General features: G+C 40.7%; 1 protein-coding gene across 1 annotated transcript in view; it reads left to right on the forward strand.

The window, feature by feature from the left end:
• CUBN (cubilin) overlaps positions 1-14,626 on the forward strand; it is a 152,972-nt gene that overhangs the window by 51,101 nt on the left and 87,245 nt on the right. The window contains exon 27 of the mRNA XM_033076268.1: positions 9,642-9,801. Within this exon, the coding sequence (XP_032932159.1) occupies positions 9,642-9,801 (160 nt within the window). The remainder of the gene's footprint in view (positions 1-9,641; positions 9,802-14,626) is intronic.

Below are 14,626 nucleotides of genomic sequence, written 5' to 3' on the forward strand. Positions count from 1 at the left end.
TGGTGGCAATATTTCCTCCTACTTGCTGGGAGGCTGGGGACAGGAAGGACAGGAGTTAGCTGTTAGGTTGGATTAGGTGATGATCACAGTTGTAGTGGCAGAAGGAGTAAGAAAAAGTGGTATATGATGCACAAGGACAAGACTAAACGTTGCAGAGGTGTTATGGCAGAGACATAACCTATCTTGGCAAACTAGAGTCAAGAAATGGCAAAATGCAAAAAAAAACCCAAAAGTAGTGGAGCTGTTTTTAAAAGTTGATGTGAGAAACAGATTTATGGATGTGTGGACATATTTTTTCAGTCTCAAACTAAAGCTATAATTTTTTTTAAATCTTTCTGAATTCTGAAGGGGAAAATCATGGTGCTTGGTGGGGTGGGGACAGCTAGACTGAGCAAGCTGTTTTCCTGAGTACTGCTGGACCTTGCCTGCTGGACACAACAGTTTTGGTCCCAGTCTCCATACAGGGCCAGTTCTTCCACTCTGACCCAAATCCACATAAAAAGAGCATTTTGCTTCATGACTAATTCAGTCAGATATACACAGTTAATTAGCTATTTGCTCCCTGGCTTAGTCCACTTATGAGTCAGAAGTTGTATGTGTAATGTCAAAACCAAAAACTTCTACACACAGGGGTATTCCTAGTGATTTTTGGTTACCAAAGATATTATCATGGTATAGAGCAAATAACTCTTTCACATTAAGGGCAGGAAAAATATAGTCAGATGTCCAGTGAGTACAAGTAAGTTCAGTACAGTTCTTCCAGACTGAAATGCAGTGACATCTGTACAAGGAGAAGTCAGCTGTGTATTGTGTTACCTGTTTCCTTTTCTCCTTTGATCATGGGATGCTTCTTGTCAGCTAGGCCACCATTCCAGCAGCTGGCGGGTGTTACTCATGGTGAGCTGCATTCTCTCTCTGCAGGGAGCATTGGGTGACTCCAGCTTGGTCTGGTCTGGGCAGGACCTGTATCTCCACCACTTCAGCATATACAACTATTTATACCTGTGTCAAGTAGGAAGGAAAAAACTCTGTTCTTTTGACTTTGTGGCAATTCTCTGCCTCCGTGTGTAGGTGCCAGAAACTGAGAAGGGGCAATGTGGGAGGGAAGCAAAACTGCAGGTTTTTATGATGCCAGTCTCTAGCATGAATCTCATATGAGCACTTTCCCAGCAAATGAGCACTGTGCTGTGTTTCATGTCCTGTCAGAGGATGTTGGCTCATTGCTAGTAATGCTCATAGGATGTGTGACATTTTGGAAGGAGTTTTGCAGTGAAGTTGCAAGAATATGAGAGTAATCGCTTCTGATAAAGACATGAAGTGACAATAATAAGATACAAGGCATATCAAATAGCAGACTGTTTACTGGTGGTGCTACACTAACTGAAATTAGATTGGATTTAACTTATACTACTTGCTGTACTTTGGCTAAATAACCTGACATTAGTCTTTCTAGAGGAGTCATGGGCTGTAACTACCGAGATATTACAGGCAATGCCACAGAAATGTCATTCTTTCCTCTACATTCATCAGATTATTAGCTGAACAAGCATATCTTTAACTCCCCCCTTAAGGTGATGAATTACCTTCTTATTTGGTATGGCAGAACATAATCTCTGGGGAGGCAAAGTAGGGAGAATGTCATGGTTTTTCTGCCCTGAAGATCAGAGTCCTGCCTTCAGGAGTCCTTCCTTATACAAGAAAATATTATTTGAAAACCACTGATCATTCTGTCTTTCAGTGACAATGTCCCTCCATGTTATTCCACTCAGAAAGTACTTCCCTCCCTTGATGACCAGTCTGTTTAGCATCTGCTTTTATTAATTGCAGGGATGTCATGGTTTAGGAATGATATTCTCCAGTTTAGTACTCTCACTAAAGCCATGAACTCCTCCTCTTTCCCCCTCCAATTGGAGGCACAAAAGGCAAAGATCAAGGGTTGAGATAAGAAAATTAACAGTATCAGCAACAATAATAATGACTGAGGTAAAAGAAAAGAAATTATTCATACAGGCAAAAAAGACCCCAAACTGTAATAGCCAATACCTGACAGCTCCCTCTGCCAGGTTTTCTAGGTCACAAGGAGCCCCTTCTTCCTGGCCCTGTCCACTGGCAATGAAGTGAGGTAGTACAGAACAACCCCTATGTCCGGCCATGCCCCCTCCCACCTACTACAAAAAGTTAACCCTGTCCTGGGCAGAACCAGGGCAAGGACAGACCTTGCCCAGCCTTTTGCAAGATGCCAGCAGCCTGATAGCAAAATTCTGTCAGGCAGCAAGATCGAGAGCTCTCTGTCCAAGTTTCACTCCTTTGGTCTGCGCATCTACTGTCAATGTTGGAATTTTCACTGGGTTAATGCAGAAGAACATCTTATGAGGGCAAACAACTGCCTGATAAAAACAAATGCCTTTGTTCTGCTGCAGGCCAGGACAGGGTTCCACTTTGGACCAGAGCACTGCCTGTTTCAGCAACTAGGCTCAAAGTGGTTAAAATACCCTTGCATGATTTTATGAGGAATATTATCTAATGAATACAGTAATTAATATGGCATCTGCTCCTGAGAACTGCTTCATTTCCTTCTGTTGGTAGCAGGATATGTCTTTCCCCCTCTTTTTCTAAACCACAGTAGCATTCCAGGGATGTGCCATAATATCCTTTTTCTCCATCTGGGAATACTGAATTAGATAATTGTCGCTCGCACTCATCTGGTCATCCTCTTTTTTTATTAGCTTAACATAAAAATATTTTACCCTATTTCTAGTTTTACGCCCTCTTGTGATTACTAAATATGCTTAAACTATATTAGAAGATTACCATTATTACATTTTATTTATGAGTTTGTCTTTCTAAAGTGCTGCTGGAATTCTTCAAGCACAGGGAATGTCTTTTCTTATGGCTGTGAATTGATTTACAAAATGTCCCTGGTAGTACATCTCCCTGGAGAAGCAGATGATTTATGAAATATACCCACCCAGGTCCTGCACCCAGACATCAAATCACAGCCTGCTGGCCAGGCTGCAGTGCTATCCATTAACATATTATCATGCAAGCTGGCAGCACAGCACACATCCCTGAATTCCTTCAGGCAGTTATGGGCCTCCACAAGAAATCCTTCAGTGTGAGACTGTAAGGATAAACGTGACAATTCTTCTCAGGTTTCTGTGCCAGGCTTCACCATTGGTATACAGTGAAATCTTAACCCATGCACTGATTTTCAATGAGAGATCTGGATATTTAAAAGGAGAGAGTCAGGCCAAAAAGCTGTCCACCCTAAAAAAGACCAGCTCAGGGCTCCATTTTTTTGTTTTTCTAATTGCCTACATTGCCAGAATCAAAGTACACTTTGGTTTTGCTGTCTGAAAGATTATGTAGAAGCAAAATTACAAACGCACGCAAAACCCTCGACCCCTCACAACAGCTAAATTTGTAGTGATGGCAGGGTTGCCTGGTGCCTACAGGAATCTCAGATGACAAGAACCACAAGTGAAGTCAGCACAGACTCCTCTTTTGGACTCACAAAATGAGTCAGACCTTCATGGACTTGGCGTTTTCCACACCCTGCCAGCTCATAGCAATGTGACTTAGCCTGTTCCTTCAGAAAAAAGCATAGTACAAAGAAATTACTGTGAAATACCACCACATGATGGTAATGTGCATGCCCCTTGTTGGAGAAAGAATATTTGGGACTCATCTAGTTGCAGCTGGGTTCTTGTTTCCTCTGCTCTTCTTCTGTATTCTAGATTTTGCTGGAGAGTCTGGCCGTTATCTGTGAGATTATCTGCTTATCACATTCAGCACAGACTCACAATATAAAAGTTACATTGGGGCTGGAGAAATTCTATTTAAAGCAGTCAAAACTTGCCCTGATCAAAGGACCTCAGAAAAAAAACACACTGGACTTTGAGGAAGGTCATGTGGACCCCCTGCATTGTTCCTATAAGCAAGCCTGAAAGCCTTAGAGGCAGGAATATTTCTCTTCTGCCTCCATTTGCTGAGACCAGGCTGCAACTCTCCACAGTCTCCATAAATATGCATGATGCAAATTTTCTCAAATAAGGGGGAATTCCTACAGCCCTTCCTGCCCTCTCTGGCCCTTTATGGTGTCAGTGTGATGCTCCTTCCATTGCAGTTCAGTTCATCTGGTTGGCAAAGCACAGGAGGAGAAGCACAGCCCTGGGCACAAGTCAGCAGCGCTGAAAACTGCTCAGACCACCCGGGGCTTTTCAGAGCAGGCACACTTCTCCTTCCCTCAGGCACAGCCTCTCCCTTTGTAAGGAGCTTTTCACGCAGATTTCTGCTGAAGAATAACTTTGGAAATATTATTGTCTCAAGCTCAAAAGCAGTCCTGTTCCCTCCACCATGAGTGGATTCTCGCTGCAGAGGAACCACCTCAATTTCTGCTTTGAAGACAGCATTCACTCCACCAAAATAGCAACAGCCTCATCACCAGGAACGTGATCCCACTGCCACAAAGGCGTGGATCCCCAGGCAGTGCCTTGGTCAGCAAAAACTGCAGAGACACTTTAGTGATCCATCTGGATTCTGTCCAGCACAGGATGCGGACTGGGAGGAGGTGCCTTCCCAGCAGAGCTTTGGAGATTTAGAATGGCATGCTGAACAAATAAGGTTTTGAGTGCAGATCTTGGGATGTACAAACTAGCTGGATGTCTCCTAGGCATTTCTTTCTTCTGCAGCAGTTATTTCCTACTCCTGTATCGAAAACAATTTTAAAATTTAATTCAAAGACACACCCTGCATTTCTTACATTCTTATAATCCATTCAATGCTAACAAAAAATGTTGGTTTCATATAATTTGAATAAATAATCCTAGAAATTCTAGAAAAAAAATCCTAGAAATCCATCCCTAGAAAGGCAGGAATGAGCAGATATGACTGTAGTTAAAAAGCTTTGTTTTCTTTGAGAAGGAAGTAAGTGCTAATGCAAGAGGTGAAAAACTATTTAAAAAAAAAATCATTCCAGTGTAATGTGGACTTCAAAATTGCTTGAAATTTTCAAAGGGCTCCGATTATTTCAGGCTCAGGTTACAAGACAAAATGCAGGCTTAGATAAAAGTCTTACTGTTAAAAAACTAGACATTTATTTATTTCCATATGTTAACTAAATCCCAGCAAAATTAACTAGTATGACTACATGTCTCAGTGATGCCTAATGTCAAATTCCACTGTACTATGGAATAAAATGGTCCGTTAATGAAAGTGTATTATTGCATGGAGACAAGAAAGGTGCCTGTGGTGGTCAGAGCAAGGGCTTTTATCATAATCATCTAGGGCATAAATGTATTTAAGTAACCATATTAAAATATTAATTAGAATGAGTTCTTAAGGAGGGCCTTTTTCTAGTGGTAATTGTAAACTCTTATCATCCAGGCACAAACATAAGCTTATTTTGTTCTGTTTGTGCAGAAGTGTCAAGGCTCCATGCAGTCAGTCACTCTAAGTCTTAAGCTGCCTTTGTTTCTGTGAAACAATGTCATTGCGGTGCTCAGCTGGCACATTGAGCCACATCCTGGAGCTTTCATTTGTTTGGGTTTTCCTCTGGCTGACAGACCTGCAGATTCTTAAGTTTGCACTCTATTCTTCCTGGAAGGAAATGTGTTGTTTGGAAATTAATTATTTTTGTTTGTGTTAATTCTTGTTTTAACAATTAATAGTGATCTCTCTTTAGAGAGCATTCTGTTACTTGCATGAAGATTATATTGTCGGGTTTTTGCTTCTTTTTTTTTCTCGTAATATATTTGTGGCAATGCCATCAAAATTTCCTTTCCAAAGTTTCTTTTCCTTTCATTTCCTTTCAGGAAGAGCTACTCAGAAACCTGTAATCACTGCCTCTGGTGTTTAGATCCAAACAATCCCATATCAGCTTTCTCACTTCTAAGAGGAAAGGGATACTTGCATGTGTCAGACTGTCTCAGAGCCTCTGGCCATGGGTGGGACACTCATGGCTCTGTTGGTCTGATCCAAGACAATGCCTCCTTTCCTGAGTTCTGCAATTACAGCCAGGACTGTTGCTGCTAGTCCCTGTATAAAGGTTTTCTGATAGCACGTAGTTCAAGACTCAGTTGGAGACAGTTATTAATATAATTGCTCATTATTAAGATGAATTCATGAATCTGATGACAGTACTATTTACAGTACAATAAAAGAGAACTGTCAGTATTCATAGGATAGATTTTCTGCTCATATAAAACTGAAAGTTTGTTTTTGAAGACTATCACTTCTTGATCAAGACTATGTGTTATGACTAACTATTGTATGTAGGGAGCTTTTTTCAGAGCTGATTAGGCATGGGCTTTTCCTCTGCAATGTCTCCTAAAAAAACAAACCCATGCCTTTTCATAGAAATAACATTCTCTGGGAGAAAACTGATATTTTTCCCTAACAATCCATCCCATTCCTCCACCCCCCTGCTCCCCATCCCCTAGTTTTCTGCCAGGAAAACTGAACAGATGGAGTCAGTATCAGTCTGAAAGGCTCACTTTTGCAAGACAGAATAAGCTTGACAAGGCACTCAGCTAGAAAATTGTCCCTACCTCAAGTATGTCCAAATGGAACACATTCCAAGTTTATTTTCCCCATTTTTTTATAGATCTTTATTTCTTCCAAGTAGAGGAAACCTTATTTTCCAGTCAGCTTGGTCCTTGAACCCCTGCTCCAGTTCTGGTAATGAGCTTTTCTGTGACACAGGTCATGCCCTTTTGCTTTGCTCTTCCAAAGTGAAGTGAACAGCTGTGGCCTCCAGGGCATCATTATCGGTGTTAGTGACATATTTCCAGGCTGGAGAGTCAGAAAAGCCAAAATGCAATACTGGTGACCATGATGTCCCCCTAGGAGAGCTACCCAAGCCAAATCCTTCATGTTGCTTTTGCTAGTCCTGCTTTCCCAACCCTGTTCTAATGTACAGCAGATGGTTTTTAGCTGCCACTTCACTGTGGGGCAGTCACACTGGTTGATTCATCCTTTAGAGAACTGGTACCTCCCCTTTTTACCTCCGTGTCAACCTATACACTTGTTCCTAGGGAGCATGGTAAGGAGTTTCTTCTAATAGTTAATGAGCTGTGCCTAATAATTCATTTGAATGTAGGACATCCCCACCTGGACCCAGTTCCAGAGTGCAGGCTGATGAAATGGAGTGTTCTGCTTGCTGCTGGGCAATTGCTTTGGCAGAAAAGGAGAGGCTGAGGATCTGAATGTGTGTTGCAGGTGTTTACATGTTTTGCCAGTTGAATTGTCTGCCAAAATTATTATGAAGGACTTGGGTTTTCTGGTGGAGGCTAAAAGGCCTGAACAAATAAATATATTACAAAACCAATATATACACAGAAGGGGAACAAGCACTTTCTTCCCAATGGGGAGTCAAATCACCAGTTCCTGGAGTCAGTATGGTGCAGGAGTGACTAATACACCACCCCAAAATCCAATTTTCTTGCACAATCATAAGGAGTATCTTGCCTCATAGACTACAGAAGAACCTTCCCTCGATTTGCAGCAGTTTAAGATAACACAGCTGACAAAGCAGGACCTGACACACGAAATATTATCTCAGAGATCAGGAGAGAAATTACGGCTCATGAGAGCTGTGTTCAGCTTCAGTTTCACTTGCCTGTGTTTGTGTGAGAGCAAAAGGTGGTTTGAGAAGTTCAAAATGCCCTGTGAAAACACACAGCTGTTCCCTTCATTTAGAAATGAAAGACAGCTCAAAAAACCCAGCTGTAATTCTAGCAGTGGTGGTTGTGCCTCTCTCAATGAGTTACAGCTGGCCAGGCACTCAAATTCCCTGCGAAATGCTGCTCTGAACTCAAACCCACAGGGCAGCACGGCATGAAGGCATTGCCATAGTAACCATGCTTTGTGTCTACAAAAACTGATGGACTGTTTTCAGAGGAAATGACATAGAAGTGGCACTCTCTGTCTTAGATAAAAATAATGCTCCCTTGATGAATCACATTGCAGGAGACGCATGAAGCTTTTGTTTTGATTTGGAAGTTTCTGGGTATGATTTAGTCCATAGTTCTGTAGAATGGGTTTTCACTTGTAAGCACTAGAGCTAACAGTACATTCTGAATATATATCTTGGCATAGTTTTAGCTCCTATTCAGAGTGATCTCCACATTGATTCATACTTCACCATTCATATTTTTCTGGTGTAAGATTTCATGGCTTGAAGCCACAGAAATATTAGTAGTACACACCACAAATTTGTCAAAGGAAGTACTATTAGAAAATCTGATTGGATCTGACTTGATTTCATTTTGATGAATTTATGCCTTGAAAGAATGCATAAAGCTCTCACCCTGGCTTGGAAGAAGGTCATAACTAATGCTGGGCATGGGACAGCTCATCTATCAGGCAGTTCTTCAAATTTTACATGTGGAAAAAATACACACTGATATTCAAGATATTAACATCTAATCTTTAGGACAATTTCATATTTATTTTCAAACACATCTAATCACTACCAGCAGTGTGTCTGCAATTAGAAACTTCCAATCTATTCTGATTTCACCAAGAGAAACTGTACCAAATACAGTGATAGTTCTCAATTTGCAATATGCTTAGCTTGCTCTGAGCTTCTCATTGTGTTAGACTGATGGTCACCAGTCATGAAATAGGCCATTGGAATGTTACTCTGGAATTATTCCTGCAATATGCCCCTAACTTCTGGCAGAACTAGCTCCCATTTTTTTTTTAATTTAAAAAATTACTTATTCTCATATGTGAGTCTGCCAGAAAATATACACAAAAGTTAGTAGTTAGCATAGTCAATCAATATTTGCTGGAATGTTCTATTTCCATAGTATGAGTTATACAGTACTGAACATAGCAGAATTCTTAATGGAATCAAAGATATTCAGAAAAGAGATCTGAATGGAGAGCAAAGAAATAAACCTTTGCTGTTTTTCTAGAGATCATAGACCTTATTCTTTGCAGACTACATGTGACAACACACTGATTGACAAAATAGAGTATGATAAGGAAATCAAATTTCAGATGCATGGCTCACTACAGTTTTCCTCCACAGCAGGACTTTAGCATGAGATTATGAAACCATAAATAAACACGTATGAAATCTCCTAGTGTTTTTAAAAATTTGCTTTACTTCTGGTTTTCAGTTTTGTCCTCGCTACTCTGGGAGGCTGTTGTGATGCTGACTGCTTCATTTTCTCCATCAGAAGCCCAGGCAGTTCTCGTATCACCTGAGTGCAGTCTTAAGCAGACGAAGATGTAAACAGAGTTGTCACCGAGGGCTTTGGAGGCATTCAGCATGTTAGGTGCATGGGCATATCAGACCCATTACGTCCTCTTTTTCTTTCTATTTCAGTTCATTGCCACTTGCCCTTTATCTTCTTCCTCAGCAACCCTCAATACACACCAAAACAGAAACAGCAAACCCTTCCTACTGCACACAGTGTGAAGCCAGGTTTAAAGACATATTGGCATTGTATTTACTCATCATTTTACCCAAACCTTTCCACACTCCCCAGGCTCATATTGCTTTTTAAAAAATTTTATTTATTTTTATTTCTTTTTAATTATTTTTTTTAATCCTGTACAAAACATTGGGGAGCTGCTTAAGTTGAGACCTTCTTTATACTCACTGGCATATTTTTTTAATTTCATTTCAGCTCTATGATGGGCCTGATGCACAAGCCAACCTGATAGGCACTTTCTGTGGACAGTCTCTTCCACTGGCAGGGAGCACTACAGGGACCAGCCTTCATGTGGAGTTTTATTCTGATGGACTGAATGCTAGGAGTGGGTTCCAGATGCTATGGCAAGTTAATGGTAAGTTAGCTACATTTCCTCTGGGAAGGTAGGTTTCCTTCCCTGTATGTGTAATGGAGTTCCAGCTTATGCCACTCTATGCCATCTAAATAGAAATAACCCATTACAGCTCTAAATCCATTGCATTTCCTCATAGTTCTTCACATCCTTTCCCAGTGGATGTTTCTGCACATGTACACAGTCAAAGATCAGCTGATTGGAGATTGAGAGCTATTAGTGAGATACGCTTTCATTTCCAGGAGCAGGCACAGGGATGAGGGGCGTGTCCAGAATATCTGTACTGAACAGGAGATAGATGCTGTCATGGGTAACTGTGAGTGACTTGGGCTTTTTAATTGGAACATTCAGCCCTCAGTTTTCCCCATTTCTATAGACTTCTGTTTTCTGTGCAGGCTTCTCTCTAGTTTAATTTAGTGGTACTTGTTTTCTTTGGTAGTGTCCACTTTCAGCTGCCTGTGCCCCATTTCTCTGCATGAAGTAACATTGGCCAGGATGTGTTTTGGGTGTTTGTTCTCTTGTTCTTGCATGTCATGAAAACTGTCACAGGCCTTATTAAACAGGCAAGCACGCATGCCAACTATAAACAAATCTGTTAACGATTGTACAACGGCAAACCGTGTTTGTGAGGCTACAAATGTAATATTTTTCCCTCTGCTTATTTAGCAGCAATTGTGGACTGTAACAAGGTTAAATCGTATGCCATTGTACATCCCACCAAAGGGGCTCCAACCTTGAAAACAATTAAATGGCCCCAGTTGCCCTGTCTGTCTCAGCAGTCTGCAGCATTCAGGTTTGGCAGTGGGGTGAAGCAGCTGAAGGGGGCTGCAGAGGCCCCACAGCGGGTTACTGAGGTTAAGGCGTGCTGAACACGGTTTGAATGGAAGCTTCTTGCTCCTACCACAGACTGCTGGAGCTTGCAGGCTCCCAGAGGGCTCTGCTGGCTCCACAGAGGTGCCTTGCATTCAGTGGGTGAATGAAGGAGCGTTTCTGGGTGAGGGAGGGACATGCTGGGGAGTGGGATGTGCGGCAGGAGCCAGCAGGGGAAGGGCCCCAGCACAAAGGTACCTTCTTGTGCTTTGGGCTGACGTCATTCTGGAGCTGCACAAAAGAAGAAAAAGCAGAGGCTTTTATGCACAGCCAGATGACATCAGTTCCATACAGTAGCCATGGTGCTGGGTTAACTTGCTTTTCTAAAGCTCTCAAAGCTTTCCAGAATCTGCCTGCATGGTAAACACTCTTGTGCTCTCCCTCCTTTCCCACCCTCTGCAGTCTTTTGCTTCACTGACATTCATTTCTCTGTCAGACAGCACTGCCCTTCTGTTAATTCCTGGACACTGAGCTCCACCCTAATGCTGCACAGAGCCCAGACTGCTAATGTGGGACTGTGTCTATTAGCAGACCAGGATCTGTGGGGTCAGGTAGGCCTGGCTCTTAGGGAATGTCATTGCTGGCTCAGAACATCACAGCTGCGACTTCTGACAGCTTGCAATGTGAGTGCAAGTTCCTCCGGAGCTGAGCACAGCTGTCATCTTTTTGTTCATTCCAAAAATTTCCTTTTCTTTTCTCTGTTGGTGTCATGCACAAATACAGCTATTCCTCTTACTCTTGGTGGCTGCATTGCCTGGTTGCCGTAGAGGGGATAAATTAGATATATCCCTGTGTTTGGGTACTATATTTACCTCTCCCTTCTGAAAATCTTTCAAGTTCATAAAAAAATTTCACTGGAAAAAGTCTCCTTGTTTAGGGGAACTGATCAGGAGATGCAGCTTTTGAGTTGGGTATTTCACAGTGAAGCATTTGGGTCCCTTCTTCCCTGAGGACAAATTCCTAGGGGAATCTATATGCAGATCTGGTAACATCTCACCTGACAAGAAAATAACAGAGCTACATATATTGCTGAGAGAAGAGCTTTTATTCCTGCTCAAGTGACAAATGTGTGCTCTAGAGTTCAAGCTGCTGTGAACTATTTCTCCATGTCCATGTGCTCCTTAACTGGCACTTGTGAAGCCTCTATGAGATATATATCCAAGGACATTCACGTGCTTTGATGGTAAAGAGAGCAGCACTTTTTTTTGCCATGTGCCTAATACTGTTTGCTTCAGACACTCTTTCCAGCACCTTTTTCACAGTTGTGAGGCAGTAAAAAAAAAAACAAAAGCTTACCTCATAGATAGGTGATTTGAATAGCCCCTCCTGCCACAGATGAAATAAAACTGTTTTGGTTTAAAACATCTACATGTGATCATTCCAGCTGCTGAGGAAACCTGCTTTAAAAAGTGGTTTCTTTGAAAACCTAAAATCTTACACAAAGACAGAATTAGTAACTGATCTTAGGAGAATGCTGTTACTTATGCTTAAAAGTGTCCTATGTAATTCTAACTTGGATAGAAAGCTCTAGTGCAGAGAAGTCAATTTAAAAATTATTGTGGTTATGAAATATAGCTATTCTTCTAAGGAGGTTTCATTGATGAGGATGGATTTAGAATTGATTTGGATAAATCACTAATCACTCTCTTCTGCAGTCAAGGCCTCAAAAGGATTATTTATCAGTAGAAAGCTTGAATCTGCAAGGTGTTTATTCTGCTTTCACTCTGGTTTAGGCAAATATATATGGGACATATATTGGCCTTTTGAGAAAGAACAAACTTGTAATAAGAGTCTGGATATTGCAAAGATGGAGTGCTGCTTTCCCTAAAAAAAATTCAGGCGGCAAGAGGGCAAAGGTCTCTCAGTGCAAAATTACACCAGTGACAACTGTCATATCTGAGAAGACACATATTTCCTAGCACTGTCCCTTACCTTATTAAGCAACGTGCATGTAGGGCCTCACTGCTTTATATATGCATCTGCATTTCATCGGAAGCTCACTCATTTGGCTGCTTGATTGTCAATAGATCTTTTAATTGTCTCTTCTCAGCATAGTCCAAATTTGCACCAACTATTCTGCTTTCTATTTCATGTTGTCAGTATATGTGTCAGATCAAATGTTAAACAGTTTGTTAGTTCTTCAGGGAAGCACTACAGAAACAGAGGTTAGATGAAGATGCAGAAGCCATTCACTGGAAACATTTGTCAGGCATCCATTAGGACTGCTAAACAGAATATCACCCTGCATGTCAGCAAGGGAGCTGAGGTCCAGATTTTCTAAGCCTGAGTCATAGCTGTTGTTTATTTCTTATGCAACCTTTCACAAATTGCCATTTTTTCAGTTTCCAGAAATGACTATTCCTTTTCAGTGTCTTTCTGTCACATTAAGGCTGAGGATGAACAAGGTCTGATATTAACAAATCAGAAAGCAGAAAAACCCCAGAACAGAATCTGACTTGAATCTTTACTCTTTTGCATAAACCCTTATCACAGAAATTATTCTACTTCATCCATTAGACAATATTCTATAACCAAACCTACCCAAGAGAGCAAAAGTTTTCAAAATCAAATCCAAATTATACTTCACTCAAGTATTATTGTAATACAGGCAAATGTTTACAGTACATCCTCCTTGCAGTTAGAGTCAGCTTACATTTACTAAAATGTTTCACCATGAGTACCCCAACTGGAAAACTCTGTATCCTTTCCTTTCCCTAACTATGATTTTGCAGGAGCAGTGCCAGTTCTCTTTAACCTTGATGGATGAGATTTTTCTAGCATGCGGCTAAAACATACCTGTGAATAAATCTGAACACCTAGCAAATAAGGGAGTTTTCCACAGATTACAACATTTCTGTTCACCTATAATTATTAATGAGAATAGGGGTTCTTCTTTGGTTAATGAAGACCATCTGCTAACCAGGCAGGCAGTAATATGGAAAGATTTGTAAATCATCCCTTGCAAAATCTTCAATGAATACGTAGATTTTAGTCAGAGGAAAGTAAAACCACAAAATATATGTTTCCTAAGTTTTCTGTTTGTTGTCTGATTTCCTAGCAACTAACACCAGACTAAGTAGTAGTTTTCAGCAGTTTTCAAGGGAATTCCAGGACCTTTACACTACTAAAAGAGTACCTTCCCTCTCTTATTTTTTTCTCTGTTTAACTGCAGGGCTGAAATGTCCAAAATTACTGCAAGAAGGTTGGCACAAACTGGTCATATGCTGTATGCAATTCAGCTGCAAGCAACTTTTCCACAGTACAGCTGTCTGCATTTCACAGCACACAGCAAGACCATGTATTTCTGTGCTGAGAAAAACTTTTAAAGATGTTTCACTAGGAGCAGAATGGCTTGGTATTATTCACTATTATTTCAATGAGAGCTGAAGTAATGCAGCTATTTATAGGTTCTGGTTCTGCATTTGTATTTATCCCTAAAGACCAATTTTTTTTACTTTGTTGCTGTAAACAGCACAAATTCCATATATTTGAATAGAATCAAAATTTTATTTGATGTTTGCAGACAAATGCAAACATTAGGAGGAGGTTTGCAATCATGCAATTAATTATTCATGCAACTTTGTAATCAAAGTTTCGTAAGCATTTAAAAAAGTTCATTATTTGAGTTTTCTCATTTTGGCATTGTAATGCAGTAAGTTTAAATTGGGAACATATGTCTTAATCTCTTAAGTATTTATGTAAATATTTTTTTTAAATCAACTAGCATCTCTATTTTCAGCCAAGCACAACAGAATTGACTTTTACCTTATCCTTATAAAGAACAAAAACACCATGCACAGACCTCCTGGGAGCTGGCCAGAGAGTTCAGAGATAGTGCTTCTGCTCTGATGTGGAGGTTTCTTGTGGCATATGCTGGTCAGTCAGAAAAATTCAGATGTGAAGTTCACATATTTGCAAAGATCAGTGATTTCTTCTTTCAGCCATTAGTCAGTGAATG

Source organism: Catharus ustulatus, chromosome 1 (genome assembly GCF_009819885.2).
Source record: "Catharus ustulatus isolate bCatUst1 chromosome 1, bCatUst1.pri.v2, whole genome shotgun sequence".
Lineage (NCBI taxonomy): Eukaryota > Metazoa > Chordata > Aves > Passeriformes > Turdidae > Catharus > Catharus ustulatus.